We start from the raw sequence: 18,439 nt of genomic DNA on the forward strand, positions 1-18,439 counted from the left end.
TAGTAAAACATTGAATACACAGGCATCACTCACATAATATTCAACCAAAGCTTAACTTACTTTTAATCTCTGTTCTGCAGCTAGCATACTATAATATGCACAACACTGTTCTGGAATAACCATGGCTCTTATCTCTTCTTCAGTAGGTAATCTAAAGTCAGGTTTCAGTACCCACCAGTTAGAATCCATTCCTAGATTACATGCAAAAACTAATCATTACATCTATTAATGTCATACTTTATTAATACCAATAACACAAACAACTACTGTTACACATTAAAGGCACAACTGGTTCACGTAATAAAATTCAACTCTTTAAGCAGTAACAGTTACTGTTAAGTCAGAAAATATTATCACTGTTAACAGCTGGCATTTTTAACCGTAATTATTAGCAAACTTTATCAGTTAAAGACCAGAATCTTCACTCAGGATGTCAGTACAATCCAACTGGCTTTTATAAGCAGTCTGGAGCTTAGAACAAGATAGAGTTACAAACTCTATAATTGCTAATACGTTCCATACTACAACACCAGATAAACACAATGTAAATGAGAACAAACAGTTAACACCAATAATGTGGGTACCACTTTTGGTTTATTTAAATGTAGGTTTTATCAAATACTACAGATCTAGTATTATGAAATAACCCTTCCTAAGAACAAAAGGGGTTACTGTACATTGGTCAGCTTTCATAAGCAAGCAGGGAAGTGCATGCTATTTCTAAATGCCATCAAGTTAAAACTGACAGTCATAGATTAGTTCTTTAGTAAATTAAATCAACAGAATGAATTATAATGTGTTAAGCATTTATTAATTTTAGTTGTTTATGAATAACAAGATTACTATACTAGGTTCATTTATCTACCTGTTCTTTTGAAATCTGCACACAGTTTCAGCCGTTTACGTATACTACTTTCAGAATGAGAAGGAAAAGCCTTTTTAATATCTTCCATTTTGATACGTCGCGGACTGTCTTTACTTTTCCAAAAAAGTCTGTATATAAAAACCTACAGAAGAAATTCAAATTAATAACGAGAAATACTTTTAAGACTAAAGACATTTTATACAAATATTTGGCATTAAAATATAGCAAACACTTCTTGTTTAAGTTACTTAGTCATGTAAGTTATATGCTTTAATGGGGCTTTCTAGACAGTTGTTGTTGTTGTTGTGGTTATAAACAAACACTTTCCAGAGTAACAAAAAGCATGATATGTAACCAAAGAAGAAAATACTAAATAACACATAATGATTGGTAATATTTTTAACACCACTGTCATTTCAACACATTCTAGAAATTACTTAAAATAGAAGATTTTCAAAAGATATGAAAATATATAGACACAATTATGAACTGCTTTAGTAAAACATTAACAACTTTATTACAAAAATAAAACTTGGAATATAGTTTGTAGTTCTTCAGAACTAACATATATTATATGATAGTACACTTTACAAACAATAAATGCTAATGTATATTATATGAAAGAATACTTTACAAAAAAACAATAAATGCTAGTGTATATTATATGACAGTACACTTTACAAACCTGCAAAAAATCTCTTATAAAGTTGTTCGCTTTTTTTGAATTAGGTCCTGGTACTTCAAACAAAGGAAGTTCTTGACCAACAGTGTAGATCGTCTCCACTTCACGAATATAGTAGCTAGAAGAACATTTCTTCCATGTAATATTTAAAGATAAGATTTTGTTTTCTTATTGCAACTTCCAACAAATGTCCCTAAGAAGAACCCATTAACACCACCCATACGGGCCTGCTTGACAAAACTCAGCTTTGAAACAGAAGTTTATAAGCATATTAAACACTATAAACATTGTTTATGTTTTAAAGAAACATCATAAAGTGCTCTAAAATCAGATGTCTTCCACTTTCTATTCTTCAGAATAGCAAACAAATTACTGCTCCCCCCACTTTACTTGTAGGGCTGGTGTAAGGTCTCAAAGGTCCATAACTATCATAAATGCACAGGCCATTAATTGGACAGGCATAGTGGAGAGAAGGTCTGGCTAATGATGGGTGGAATCACTTGTTGGCTTTTTCTTTTAACTTTATTGATGAGGAAAAACAACAGTACATTTTAGTAAGTTATCAGTTCTATTGTTTTTTTAGACAGGTAGAAAAAAGCTTTTGTATTGTTTCCATTCACTCTTTCAATTCACTTTTACTATTCACATTGTATGTCTCAATTTACTGGTAGACATAGTGTGGCCCAATAATATATAACAAAACTGTAAAGTAACATACAGTTAACATTTGAAAAATTCATAATGAAGAATCTAACTGTTTTATTTTGCTCTAGCACTGTGATATCATTCAATAAATACACTGAATATATAACTGAACCAGGTTTTAGATTCATACTACTCTGTTAAAAGCCACAGTGACAACTGTGAAAATGACAAGAGCAAAAACTTTAACAGAAACCATGCCTTAAAAATGACACAATCAATAATTTTAATGGAAGTAATACTTAAAAATAACACTTTCAATAACTTGAACAGAAGTGTCATGCCTTAAAGGTAAGTCCCAAGAATTAAAATAGTAAATTATTTTCTGTCATTGCCAAAGTCCAAACTATTTACTTCCAGCTTAGTGCTTCATTTGGTAAACTGTTTGAAAAAACAAGATGATGTCCATAAGACATATAGGATTAAAAGGCTAGAAATTATAATCTTATGACATCATTTACATCACTATTCCATTCACAGCTAATGATAACTCAAAACTCCACACAAGACATACTGGATTAAAAGGCTAGAAATTATAATCTCATGACATCGTTTACATCATTATTCCATTCTCTAGCTAAAGATAACTCAAAACTCCACACAAGACATACTGGACTAAAAGACTAGAAATTATAATCTCATGACATCATTTACATCACTATTCCATTCATAGCTAATGATAACTCAAAACTCTATACAAGACATACTGGATTAAGACTAGAAATTATAATCTTATGACATCATTTACATCACTATTCCATTCACAGCTAATGATAACTCAAAACTCTATACAAGACATACTGGATTAAAAGACTAGAAATTATAATCTCATGACATCGTTTACATCATTATTCCACTCTCTAGCTAAAGATAACTCAAAACTCTATACAAGACATACTGGACTAAAAGACTAGAAATTATAATCTCATGACATCATTTACGTCATTATTTCATTCTTCACCTAAAGATAACTCAAAACTCCACACATTTCAATATTATATGTCATTTACTTCATTTTGAATCCATGTTCTTATGATAAATTTATATTGTTGCAAGTTGTTTGAATTTGGTAGTGAAGTGATTAAGTAAACCATAAAATAAAGGGTGTTATACTAAAGAGGGTACTCACTGCTGGCGAGTTCTGATGATCAAGAAGTCTGTATCTGGTAATTCATGTTGATAGATAGGAGAACGAAATAGATTGTTCTCAAACGCTTGCATGGCTTGACCAGGAGCAAGACTACCCAGAAATGGAGATGTGTATGCATATGCTGTTTCACCATACTTGAAATCAGGGGCTCCACTGTCCTTACCTGGTTTCTGGAGTGTTTAGTATTACAAACATCACTATTAAACTAATGTTCCAGGAACCTCTAACCATAATAAAGATATTTTGAATATTTCATACAATCTCATTTGTTAGAATTTTTTCACAACCATACATGAAAGAACATAGAACATATATATATATATTAGTAAAGCATATTTATGTAAACACACTAACTTAGGACAAATGTTATTGCCTTTCTCATATGACTTAAAGATAGGTCACATTTGGGGACTGGAATAAGCCACGGTAGGATGGACTGACCAGTAGATACAGCAAAGTTATCCAAGGACAGACCCAATTCATCCAACTGTACCTGGATATGAAGGCAATGGCAGATCTTCTATTCTGAAAAAGTATGGGCCACCAAGGAAGAAAAACACAACCCTAAGTGGGATGTTTTAGTAAGGAACAAAGTTTCAAAGCATATAGTAAAGACAGTTGCAAATGGCAGAGGTGCAAAGAAGGTTCATGAGACTTTACGTATAAGCTCTGAACTGGGGAAGTGCAGAAAGCTCCAGTGCAAAGCGAAAATCCTTGATGATGAATGGGGTCCAGCATCTTTAAGAGCCATAGACCAGTGTTCCATAGTCTAGTTTTGATCGAATAAGAGCACGATATATCTTTAGCAAAGAAGAATAGCAACAGAAGCAGGAGACAGATGGCACAGCATTTCATAGTGTACATCATCAGGTCCAACCTATGTACTGCTAGACTGATGAAGGGCCAGTTTGAGTTCCACCAGTGTAAACGGGACAATTATAGTCATAGAAACAATCAGCTTGAAAGGACAGAGGTGTTTGCTCTGCCTGAGTCTTGATGGCTAAGAAGGTGGAGGAAAAGCAGAAGTAAAAGATTCCTGGCAAAAGCTTTCACCTAGACTATCAGTGATGCTCTGGGTATCAGCTACTTTCTGGACATCAGAGAGCAAGATTGAAATGGGAACAAAATCACACTGTCCACTGACTTTTCGAATCGTGTCCCACATGACTTTGGGACTGGTGGTAGAAGTTATGCTGGTTGTGAACTTAATCCATGATTCCTTCTAGCTTTCACGTCTTACTCATTGAGCATGTGCACGGGACTGTTGGAAAGCAATGCGGTCTGAAAATGTGGGATACATGCGAAAAATATCCCAGGCCCATTTCTAAGCTTTGTATGTTACGTGGTATGCAGGATTTTACCATGGACAAGGATATCATGGAAAACATGTCAAGGTTTTAGGAATACATTGAGCAGCTGCTTGTATAATATAGTCAGTTACTGCTTCCAGATGGTCATCTATTGAAGGCTCACAGACGATGGCAGGATCAAGTTCTATGAGAGCAGTAAATGTGGGCCAGTTTGCTTGATCCAGCTTCCACCTGGGCACTCGAGGTATGACACAAGGAAACACAGATGGCTGTGGCCTCCAAGGGTGTGTCAAGTGGCAAAGACAGGGTAGGCACATGCTGATCAACCAACAGTGCCACCCCTCCATGCACTCGTCCATCACACACTCTGTCATTTATTTACAAAGAAAACGCCAAAAAGGTGACTGTATCAGCTGGTTTCAGAGATGTTTCCAGTAAGGAGAGACATACAGGATAGTAGGAAGCAATCAGTGTTTTGATATCATCCAGGTTAGAACATAAACCTCGACAGTTCCATTGTATTAAGGTTGCCATTTTTATTTACATGTATGTGAATTGGATGGAGAACTCTTCTGTTTATGACATCTTTTTTTTTTACTGTCTTTATTTGAAAAAGGTCTATCAACCTCCATGGATCCTGCCCTAGGTTGATTGGTTAGGTCTTTGCTGTTGGAATAGGATTACAGCAACTAAAGAAGAAAATAAATGAATGATCGTTTTGTATCGTGGAGTTGGAGAAGAAGATGTATCCAAGGGAATGCCTGTACCCAAAACCAAAGGAAGGGGATCTTGGGATTTGTTGGAAAGTATGGAAGGGACAAATATGGGTGTTGAAGTTGATTCATCAACCTTTTTAACCATGACTTTTCATTTGTTTTGAGAGGCACAGAGTGACTCGTTTGCACTCCTACTATGGTAGTGGAATGAATGGCAGCAGCATATGTCCAATATGAAATGGTAGACAGCAACTTTCAAGCCTCAGGATAAGTAATGTTATAAATCATTTTCAACGGTTGCACCTCTTTTTCTTCCAACCATTTAGAGCAAGAAAGATGGGTTAGAGCCATTGCAATTGATGCAACGAGGGTCAGTTTCACACTCGTAGGCATGATGGTCCTTGCCACAGCAACAAACACATGTCAAGGAACTAACCACAACATGACATCTTTAAGTGACCAAACCACTGACACTGGAAACATTGGATAAGGTTTGGAATGTATGACCATACTTTACAATTAAGATACCCTACCTTGATGGTGGCAGGTAGAGGTAGTGATGTAAATGTCACAATGAGGACATTGGTCAGCATCATAATCCATCATTTTGAGTGGATATACACCTCACTGCAGAAACTCCTTGTGTGGAGAAACCAGTGAAAATCTCTGCCTCTGAAATGTTCTTCAAGTTCCTCTCAACAATAACTCCTTGTGATGAATTCAAAGTAGCAATAGGTATATCCCCAACTGCCTTTGAATGAAAGAGGAGTTCACTGTATGGAGATGTGGATGTTTCCACCAATATGTCACCAGATCGAAGTTTCTTTACTGATTTTGGAGAGCCAGCAAGTCCCTCTAGTCCCTTCTGAATGAAAAAGGAAAACATTTGCCCTAAAAGTTTGTGTGAAAGAGAATGCAATATAAGAAAATGAGGTTCAACAGGTGGTACAGATGGCGAGGATTTCTGCCTAGAATCTTCAAGACGTGGTTGATTTTTCACTATTTTATTAAGATTTTTAATTGGAGTATCCATAATAAAAAAGGAAAATTTCTGTGCCCATTGACCCCACCCACCATGGAGCCCTACAAGGGGATGCACTACAATGTCAAACAAGGACACTGCAGCAATACCAGGGATTTTGTGAGTACTATACCCAAACACCAGCATCAGATACAATGTCCGCATCACCTGTTGAGAACATCCAACACTGATACTTGGTTGACCCTAGCTAAAGTGAACCAGCCGACTGATCCGAGGGTGGCCACCACAATGCCACCCATGTACAGGAATTCAAGGCCAAAGTGGTGTGTTAGGGTTGGACCCTTCAACCACAAGGATCCTTTCCTCCCCTTCATGGGTCATCATGCATGGCTAACACTCGGGTGTGTATGATTACAACCCAAAGGAGGTAAACCGAAAGAACAGAACCTTCCCTGGGAGGTCCCCTCACCACATACAGGAATCCACACCCGGGGAGAATTACGTCTTAATCTTTTGTAATAGTTATACAGTAAATTATACAACAGATATATATTATTCAGTAATTATGTCTTACTCTTTTGTAATAGTTATACAGTAAATTATACAACAGATATATATTATTCAGTAATTATGTCTTACTCTTTTGTAATAGTTCTTTATTTTAGTAGCCATTCCAACTTGCATTATGAGAGGTGGATGTTCTTCAGAATATTCAGCTAAGATAAGTTCTCCATCACGCCCAGTCAGATCTTCAGGAGTTCTCATAAAGAACATCTGCCCTCCACCTGATGCTTGTCTCTCTTGTTCACACAACTAAGGGTAACAGAATGTATCAGTTCAAACAACATGATATTTAATCTAGATCACTACTTCTTTCACTGAAGTGCAAACATACCATGTAAACCCAAACATTATTACTGTGGATTCTCTACTCCAATTTAATGGGCAAAAATATTTTAAAGGCGAAAACAATATATATAAGTATTAACATGGAATATTTGGTGACTATATATATATTTATATAAAAAAGTATAAACTTAACTAAAGTAGAAAACTGGCAGCTGATGGTAATTATCACTAGTAAAAAAAAAATGTTTCCAGAAAACATTTCTTGGAGAGAAGCTTGTTAAGAGAACAATGAGAAAACCAGCCTTTGCTTTCCTCTTGATGTGTTTGAGTAAAGGTATTACACCATGGGGCCCAGGCTGAGATAATGGTCCATGAGAGTATCTTTTCAGCGGTGGTCTATGGAAGCTGCGTAACCTCAGAGGTCCCATATGAGTTGGAAAGAATGGAGCACGCAGTTCAACAGCTGGGATAGCATGCTACAGTTGTAGAAAATAAATTATATTCAGCACTATGTTCTGATATTGGGAGAAAATGTTCAACATACAATTACAAACTAATAATATAAAAAAAAATCAGGGCTTGGTGAAAACATTATATTTAATGTTATTTCTTCTACCTTAACTCTGTACACATTTGGTCAATGTCCCCAGTCCTCTATAAACCACTATAAAAATATGAAAAATCTAAAGTACCCTTTTCAGCTGCAATGCAGTAAAACTCATAGAATGACTCCAAGTTTTTTGAGCTATATAAACTTTACAGCTACATCATATCATGAATAATTTAAAATCTAAATACAGTTCTGGGCTCAGGAGGTCAAACCCTTTTGACTGATGTGTTTCACCAGGCCCAATGTCTCATAGTTTAATTTACTCTAATCCTGCCTAAATGAAGTTTCAATATGAGAGTAGGCTGGTAGACATCCTGATAACTAATAAAATTGAATTGAGCATACTTGTGCTCCATGCTTGGTACTGCTGGCATAGAAAAATACAGCTAGTAAATCAGTTGGAAAAGATGTAGCTCACATTACCCTACAGATGTAGCTTATGTTATCCTATTGAATAACACAGAAGTTATTCATGGTTTGCTCATGAATGTACCTTGTGAAAAAAATGTCTTTATTTTACCTAATCAAACCTTATCTATTCTGAATTTCCTTATTTTGATAATTTAATTACTTTTATAATAATAAATAGAAAAACAAAAAATAAAGTGTTTGTTTGGGACTTTTAATTTGTATACTAATGGTAGTAGTACAATAAAAACTGTTTTATTCATTAAATAACGTACCTAAAAACACAAAATAACAACACATAAAAAGCAGACAATGTTCTATAACTATTAGAATTTTTCTGCTTTTCTAATCATGCAATAAGAGCCATCAGAGATTCAGCTGAGCTCATCAATGTGTTCCTCATGCGATTGAAGTTTGAAATTGAAGTGAAAGAGGTACTTTCCTGTACAGAAAACAAAGTAAAACAATACATCATTTGATAGATTAAAACTTTGGCTTTCTGTTACTTATCTTTATAAATATAAAAGTACTGTTTGTTCTACGTCCATGTAATTATTTTGCAGGTTGTGGATGGATCTTCACCAAAACTGGTATGAAAGTTTATTATGTCCATGTAGGGGTACTACATTAGATTCATGTGGGAGTGTCCATGTAGGGGTACTACATTAGATTCATGTGGGAGTGTCAATGTCGGGGTACTACATTAGATTCATGTGGGAGTGTCAATGTCGGGGTACTACATTGGATTCATGTGGGAGTGTCAATGTCGGGGTACTACATTGGATTCATGTAGGAGTGTCAATGTCGGGGTACTACATTGGATTCATGTGGGAGTGTCCATGTCGGGGTACTACATTGGATTCATGTGGGAGTGTCCATGTCGGGGTACTACATTGGATTCATGTGGGAGTGTCCATGTATGGGTACTACATTAGATTCATGTGGGAGTGTCCATGTAGGGGTACTACATTAGATTCATGTGGGAGTGTCTATGTAGGGGTACTACATTACATTCATGTGGGAGTGTCCATATAGGGGTACTACATTACATTCATGTGGGAGTGTCCATATAGGGGTACTACATTACATTCATGTGGGAGTGTCCATATAGGGGTACTACATTACATTCATGTGGGAGTGTCCATATAGGGGTACTACATTACATTCATGTGGGAGTGTCCATATAGGGGTACTACATTACATTCATGTGGGAGTGCATACGAACTTACAGTTTCACATCTTGTATCTTGCAGTTTTTATGCCCATTTTCTGTGCTTTTATAATTACATATGAGGGATGAAACTTTTCATGTCCTACAATAACCTTTCATTACTCATAAATTTAGCTTCCAGGAAGGGGGCAGGCACTCCAGCTAGTAAATAAGACAGTACAGAATATTAGACACAACAAATGGCAATTTGTGAAACAGAAGGTGTGACAGATGGGCATAATAAGAGGATCTGGTTTTCTAATTTATAGCTCCCTATACAAATAAGATTAATGGCTATAAACATATGCTTTTCCTGAGTAATAACTTTATTATAATGATTAATTTACATTAAAGTTTGTATTTCTTTCAGGGGTGTCAAATAAATTATAGAAGACTGATGAACTTCCATAAATCTCACCCTAAAAGTTCATAAACTGACGTGCCAAAAGAGACAGTTATATATTGTTGGTTTGATTTATTCATCTATAGTATACTATAAATTTCGGATGCAATAACTGTAATAGACACTTATCAATCAGGAAACTACAGATATTTGACCAGGAATGTCTATAGATTTCGAACATTATAAACCATTTAACTTCAGAGAATTAACTTTGGATGTTAGTACTATCACTATGTTGATGAGGACATCAGATATCTTCATCAAAGAAAAGTCAGCTTTTAAATGGCACGAGACCAGCCAAGAATTGAGCTACCTCTTAAGTGAACTATACTAATATCAACTCAAAACTTATTTGCTCACTGTGAACCACAGGAAAATATTGCATTCCAGACCAGAGAAAAGACTAAAAATATTTTGTCTGTAAAACTTTTGTATATAAATCATTATTTGTAATAACCATTATTATAAATTGCGTTGTTGTTTCTATATTAAAATATATTTGTATTAATAAAGAAAACTGTATATATCAATCTTGTTGGCAAATACCATAAACTTAATACATATTGGCATTCAATTAACATCTAAATTAAAATTAAAACTTCAGGCTATTTTCAATCATAATATACAACATAATAAACTGGAATCTTGTCCAAGATAAATTATAGTACATAACAAATTGCATTAAGAACAAAAATTAACATTCAGATGATGTCGAGAAAACCCACTTGTAGAGAAATATATATGCAAAAACCGCTCGTTTGAGAAAATATTTTACATAGAAGAGCGAACAACGTTTCGACCTTCTTCGGTCATCGATCAGGTCAACAAAGAAAGAGGTAACTGACCAGAAGCTGACCACATGTTTGGAAGGGGTTGTGTAACTGAGTGTCGGAATGTAGAGGGCGGTGTTAGATGTTTGAATATATAATTTTATTTATTTTATTATATTAATATAAGTATAAAGGCATTCCTTTATATTAACCAGGCACAAAACTGAGGTCTATACTATGTAACAACTACACTGACAAACACCACACCAACATTATTTATAAAATACAATGTGATAACTGTCACGACTTCTATACTGGAGAAACAAGTAGAAAAATGGAAACCAGATTCAAAGAACATAAAAAGTCACCTTCACACGTTTTCGAACACTGCAAGTCAAATAAACGCAACATAATCATAGAAAACACTCAAATACTAAATAAAGAAACAAACATAAACAAATGCAAAATTAAAGAAGCCTTACTTATACAACAACTTAAACCCAAAATAAACCAATATAAAGGAATGCCTTTATACCTATATTAATATAATAAAATAAATAAAATTATATATTCAAACATCTAACAGTGCCCTCTACATTCCGACACTCAGTTACACAGCTCCTTCCAAACATATGGTCAGCTTCCGGTCAGTTACCTCTTTCTTTGTGAACCTGACGATGACCGAAGAAGGTCGAAACGTTGTTCGCTCTTCTATGTAAAATATTTTCTCAACCCAAACGAGCCGTTTTTGCATATATAAAAATTAACATTTCAAGAACAGTCACTACAATGAAAATCTAGTCCCAATACTTTTTACACTATATCATTCTCGGAGAAATGTTTACACGTTTACATAGCAGTATTGCAACAATGAATGCAGAGGTAGCTAATAGTATTGTATATAGTGCCCCAGATACATAATTCAATTTTCATGAAACACACTAAAGTAAATGTTTCCCTGTATTAAGTTGTATTTCAAGTTAAACAGCCATAAACATACAATGGCTACAGAGACCCATGGGAATTATGATATAATGTAATCCCACTTGTACATGCACCTTGCAAAGAAATACTGATTTGAATATGTATATTTCATGCTTTCAAGTGGAAAAGCTGGATTCAAAAATAAAAGAGTTAAGACTTACATAGTCATACAACACAGGGATGGAAGGGAGACACAACTGGAAATTATTACTGTAGATGCATTACATAATCATACAACACAGGGGTGGAAGGGAGACAACTGGAAATTATTACTGTAGATGCATTACATAGTCATACAACTCAGAAATGGGAAGGGAGACATGACTGGAAATTATTACTGTAGATGCGTTACATAATCATACAACACAGGGATGGGATGCGAAGGGAGACATGATTGGAAATTATAACTATAGATGTGTTACACAGTCATACAACACAGGGGAGGGAAGGGAGACATGACTGGAAATTATTACTGTAGATGCGTTACACAGTCATACAACACAGGGATTGGAAGGGAGACATGACTGGAAATTATTACTGTAGATGCATTAAATAGTTATACAACACAGGGATGGGAAGGGAGACATGACTGGAAATTATTACTGTAGATGCGTTACACAGTCATACAACTCAGAGATGGGAAGGGAGACATGACTGGAAATTATTACTGTAGATGCATTACACAGTCATACAACACAGGGATTGGAAGGGAGACATGACTGGAAATTATTACTGTAGATGCGTTACACAGTCATACAACTCAGAGATGGAAAGGGAGACACAACTTACTGTAGATGCATTACACAGTCATACATATCAAAGATGGGAAGGGAAACATGATTGGAAATTATTACTGTAGATGCATTATGTAGTCATACAACACAGGGATTGGAAGGGAGACATGACTGGAAATTATTACTGTAGATGCATTACATAGTCAAACAACACAGGGATGGGAAGGGAGACATAACTGGAAATTATTACTGCAGATGCATTACATAGTCATACAACACAGGGATTGGAAGGGAAACATGATTGGAAATTAGTACTGTAGATGCATTACATAGTCAAACAACACAGGGATGGGAAGGGAGACATGACTGGAAATTATTACTGTAGATGCGTTACATAGTCATACAACTCAGGGATGGGAAGGGAGACATGACTGGAAATTATTATTGAAGACTATGAACAATGGTCTGTATAAAATGTCCATGAATTTGTTTTCCTAAACACTACTTAGATCACTTTAAGAACAATGTGACAAATAATCTTCCAAAAGCAATTACAGTGAGAAAACAATGTTATGCAATACATCTGTTATTACATAAGTTATCTTAAATTATCTGAGAAACTTTTGACAAGAATAACAAGTAAGGTACATTTTATTAGTTAATTCAGACAAATTACCTTAACCTATTTTTAAAAGACAGACAAATTCAGTTGTGTGATTTATGTTAAGTTTCCCATACTGTTTAGCTTCAAATGTGCATTCAAAGTTTTCAGACATAGGAGAGTCAGCTGATTACATTTCCTTACAAAATGGCAAAAAAAATAACAACTAGATACCTGTATAAGATTTCCTCCAACATTTGGCTTCAGTGCACTGTCTTGGGTCATCTTAGGGTTATAGTACTGGTCATTGGAGATGTTAAACGGGTCTTTCTCAACATTTTGAGGTGGTGGCTTTGTAAATTAAAACTTTCTTTACATTACAAAAACTGTGAAAAGAATGTATTAATAGAAACAGACACTGAAATCAAATTATTTTTGTAACGAACATATCAAACTACAAAGAAAAGTTGAGCAATAAAATGTATTTTAAGTTGAACAGAAGAACTCGTATAACTTGAGCATTTCCAGTAGAATTTATCCAGTAATTAGAAAATAAATGTGACCTTCTGTGAAATCATGGGTGTAGTTGTAACAGCCCTCCATAAGGTCATAAAATACAGTAAACAAACAAGTATATATTATAATCATATACAGTTTTCATTTGTTGTGAAAATGCACATAAACCTTACTATTTAAATATGCATGTATACAAGAGGTGCATGTAAATATGCTTTAGTAGACATTATGTACAACATCATATTAAAAACTTATTGCAGAGATTTAAAAGGTTTACTGCTAGCTCATAGCTACATTTATTTATTGATAGTATTAAGTATAATAAAACTTAGCTCTACATAAACTAAAGTAAGAAATGTACACAAGTTAGGGTTAATTCACCTCATTGATTATTGGCCATACTTTACAAAAGCTTAAATAATATTAGGCTTAAGACAATTAAACTTTCATATTCTAAAACCATACACAAGCCAAAAGATAAGACTTTTGACAAAACTTGTATTATACTTTAAACCTAATTTACATAGCTTTCTACAGTGTGAAGTTTTGATTTTGTTAAAGTTGTTGGTGAAAGAATAACTAGAAATTCTATATTTAAAGAGGTTCTGTTGCAATAAAAATATTTATTTGACCTCAAATGTTTTGCAGGTTTCTGCTAGTATACTATAAGTACAGAAAGTACAGGTTTATCTGAACTAGGTCATGCAACTGGTTTCAATGTTTCAAACATTCTTCTTCAAGTCAGAAACAAGTCTCTCAGTTAACAACAGTAGAACATAACTATGGTAATAACTTATTTACTTAGGAATGTTTCAAACATTCTTCTTCAAGCCAGAAACAAGCCTGTCAGTTAACAACAGTAGAACATAATGACTATGGTAATAATTTATTTACTTAGCAATGTTTCAAACATTCTTCTTCAAGCCAGAAACAAGCCTGTCAGCTGACAACAATAGAACATAATAACTATGGTAATAACTTATTTACTTAGCAATGTTTCAAACATTCTTCTTCAAGCCAGAAACAAGCCTGTCAGCTAACAACATTAGAATATAATAAGTACGGTAATAATTTATTTACTTAGCAATGTTTCAAACATTCTTCTTCAAGCCAGAAACAAGCCTGTCAGCTAACAACATTAGAACATACAATTATCATCTGTTACTCAAGTTAGTAACTACAATTGTTAGATACAATATTTGCCCTTACAATGGTCATACAATATCTCTTATAGGCCATAAATTACCATATTCTGTGAACAGCCACTTCACCAGTACAACTAAGTGTTTAATTTATTGTATTATTTGTTATAACTGTTGCTAAATCTATATCGAAGTAACCAGCTGATTGTTCACTGACATACACGAGAACACTTACATAGCATTGTTATTAAAAATTAAGATAAACCTCTAGCTTGGCACTTAAACAAAATAGAGAATTCTCTTCAACACTTTTAAAGTGCTTACCTTACATCATGTCTCCTTCAACAGTAATAAAGGAACCACAATTGAAAAAGAAATATTTAAACTGGGTTGTTTAATTAAGTCTTTTTGATAGAATGAGTGGTTCAGTTCTTTATAATCTTTTTAAATGTCCTTCTTTTATCAAATTAAAATATTTGTGTTGTCCTTTCTTTACTACGTAAAGTTGTTCTATATTTCTAATAATAGTTCATACTGTATTTTTTTTAATATCTCATAATTCTATCTTGCTCTTCATTCTGTTTTGTGCATTGGGTCATTTCAAAATATTCCCGAAGTTGTCATTAACTGACAGACTTGTTTCTGGCTTGAGAAAGTGTGTTTGCTCAAAACATCACCAAGTAAATAAATTATTACTATAGTTTTTAAAGGTGACCTTTCTGAAAATGTCTAATTTGTTAACTGAAAACTATAGTTATACAATTATATAAACCACAATAAAAAAAATATAAACAGTAAGTTTAAATTTTGAAGGAACATTATAATAAATAAAAACAAACTTCAGAACAGGCGCTGAATTTCACACGACTTGGCCTTTCACCCAACACCCAAACAAATCATTAGAGACTTAACTGGACTGACATATGTAAATTTATTACTATTACTTAATTCATAAGCTTTCTAACAAAGGGACTATGTGAAACGAAAGTCCATGAGAGGGGATTCAACCCTGGACCTCCAATTAAAAGGTCCAATACTCTATTCAACTGAGCAATCAAATATTTAAAATGTGTTACAGTTCTGCAGTTAAAGAATGTTAATAATATTATATACCCTGCAATATTTACAAACCTAGGACTCTCAGATTCTGTAGTTAAACAATATTAACATTTCACAACCCACAATATTTACAAACCTAGGACCATCAGATTCTGCAGTTAAAATATATTAATATTATTATATAACCTACAACAGTTACAAACCTGGGACCCTCGGATTCTGTACATAAAATGTTTTTTTTGGCAAATTATATAAGTTTTACTATCTAGAACTACCATTAAACATATTTACAAAGTTGAGAGGTTATGGACTGATAATTAGTTTTGTCTCATCTGATACAGGCAAACATGAGCATCTGAAAATGAGCAGGAAATCCAGATTTTTCACACTATATTAAGATCAATACTCACCGGACTTGGAGGTTCAGGTTCTGCAATTACACCAGCTTTACCAAGAAGAATTCTGGATTTCCTCACCATATCCTGGAAATAGAACACCAATCTTTTATACTGCTTCAAAATAAATGTAAATTACATATTTCAAATACACAGAACCCAAATTATGTCCTATAACTATTTACAATTTAACTGTCTTTCAAACTAAGACAAGAAAAACTTAAAACAATTTCCTTGTCTACTTGATTTGGGCACTACAAGATAATCTTTCAAACCAATGATGAAACTGACAATGCTCTGTTCAGAAAACAATGTAGCATTATATGTGATTAGATTGATTAAAACTTAGCCTTTCTATTCATGCAATATACAATGTCAGAGATATATCCTGAACTCAGTCTCAGCAAATGTCTCATATTAGGAAAAACTTAACATTTATTGAAGCATTTCCTCATAAAATAAAGAAATAAAAAACTCACTGAATATTAAAATTTAGTTTATTAGCCAGGATTTGATGCCAAGTAAATTTAAATATACTGATACTAAAATAGTTTGATAAAATTTGAATGTAATTCTCTCAAATGTTGGAACTTTTGGAATTTGACATATCCATAACAAGACTTAACTTCTCTAACCTTTTATAAAACATACTTTTAACCTGCCAAATCTTTAGATTACATGTTATTTTAACACTGCCCATCTACAGGAATTCAAGGCCAAAGTGGTGAGTTGGGGTTGGACCCCTCAACCACCAGGATCCTCTCCTACCCTTCATGGGTCAGCCCAAACACGGCAAACACATGGGTGGATGCTTAGATCCTAGATGAAGTAAACTGAAAGAACAGAACCTTCCCTAGGAGGTACCCTAACCACGTACAGGAATCCACACCGAGGAGAAGCCTTTAGGAGATGTATACATGTTATTGTAACACAGGTTCACTGGAAGCTGTGACCAAGGTATGGTGTTTTATATCTAAGAAGATGATTAACTTGTCTAACCTTTTATAAAACATACTTTTATCCTGCTAAGTCTGCAGGAGATGTATACATGTTATTTTAACACTGGTTCACTGGAAGCTGTGACCATGGTATGGTGTTTTATATCTAAGAAGATGGTTAACTTGTCTAACCTTTTATAAAACATACTTTTATCCTGCTAAGTCTGCAGGAGATGTATACATGTTATTTTAACACTGGTTCACTGGAAGCTGTGACCAAGGTATGGTGTTTTATATCTAAGAAGATGGTTAACTTGTTTAACCTTTTATGAAACATACTTTTATCCTGCCAAGTCTTTAGAAGTATACATGTTATTTTAACACTGGTTCACTGGAAGCTGTGACCAAGGTATGGTGTTTTATATCTAAGAAGATGGTTAACTTGTTTAACCTTTTATGAAACATACTTTTAGCCTGCCAAGTCTTTAGGTTGGTTGGTTGGTTGATTTGGTGTTTTATGGCACAAAGCAGCTAGGTTATCTGCACCAAACATCCAGTAAAAAGTTAAAATTAAATTTAGTAAAATTCATAAAAGGAAATTAAGGTAAAACAAAACAAAGTTTAAAACATAAATAACATAAAACCAATGTTCACATCAAGTCTATAGTGTTAAGAGAAAAACTTCAGTAATACAAGTTGTAGAGGACTTTCTGTAGCATAACTAAGTATCATAACTCACCAGGAAGACTAACAAGTACAAAATACCTTCAGTCACCTCAACTTGCCCTTTCTAGACCTTGTTCCGAATTATATGATGCTATGGCAATTTCCAAAAAGTAAAGTAATAAATATTTCAAAAGACTTGTAGCAAAATTTTAAAATAACTTGCCAGGATGACTAACGGGTAGTTCAAACAGCAGCATTAGTCACCTGTAAAATGGGAGAATAATGAAGGGAAGCAAATTGAGAGATCAACAGCAGTACTGACTAGGTACATGAAAATAAGTAGAAGAAAGAGTTTTGAAAAGAGAAAGCTTGTGATCAGAGAGCATTATGCTCTATGGAGTAGCCCCTCCTATCAATATCAGCACTTCCCAAGAGGGGATGAGGTCCATTAAAGTCCACCAGGTTTAAAAAGGGAGACAACAACTGTTCAATGACAGCATCAAAGTCTTATTGATCATATGTCTCTCCAGGCAACAGGTAGAGAGAACAAACAGTGATGGTACAACCCAAGGAAACACGGATGGGTATGTGGGCACATACATGATGATTAGAAAATCCACTTGTAGAGAAAATTATATGTAAAAACTGCTGGTATGGGTAGAGAAAACTCTAAGTAGAGGAACAAACAACATTTCAACCTTCTTCGGTCATCTTCAGGTTCACAAATAAAGAAAGAGGTAACTGACT

The 18,439-nt window shown here is 34.3% G+C and overlaps 1 protein-coding gene across 1 annotated transcript in view; it reads right to left on the bottom strand.

The window, feature by feature from the left end:
* Positions 1-18,439, bottom strand: part of LOC143245398 (transcription initiation factor TFIID subunit 1-like) — a 114,069-nt gene that overhangs the window by 42,582 nt on the left and 53,048 nt on the right. The window contains 8 exon segments of the mRNA XM_076491692.1: positions 61-191; positions 866-1,007; positions 1,551-1,665; positions 3,379-3,569; positions 7,047-7,220; positions 7,559-7,732; positions 13,211-13,327; positions 16,104-16,175. Of these exon segments, the coding sequence (XP_076347807.1) occupies positions 61-191; positions 866-1,007; positions 1,551-1,665; positions 3,379-3,569; positions 7,047-7,220; positions 7,559-7,732; positions 13,211-13,327; positions 16,104-16,175 (1,116 nt within the window).

Source organism: Tachypleus tridentatus, chromosome 2, assembly GCF_004210375.1.
Source record: "Tachypleus tridentatus isolate NWPU-2018 chromosome 2, ASM421037v1, whole genome shotgun sequence".
NCBI lineage: Eukaryota > Metazoa > Arthropoda > Merostomata > Xiphosura > Limulidae > Tachypleus > Tachypleus tridentatus.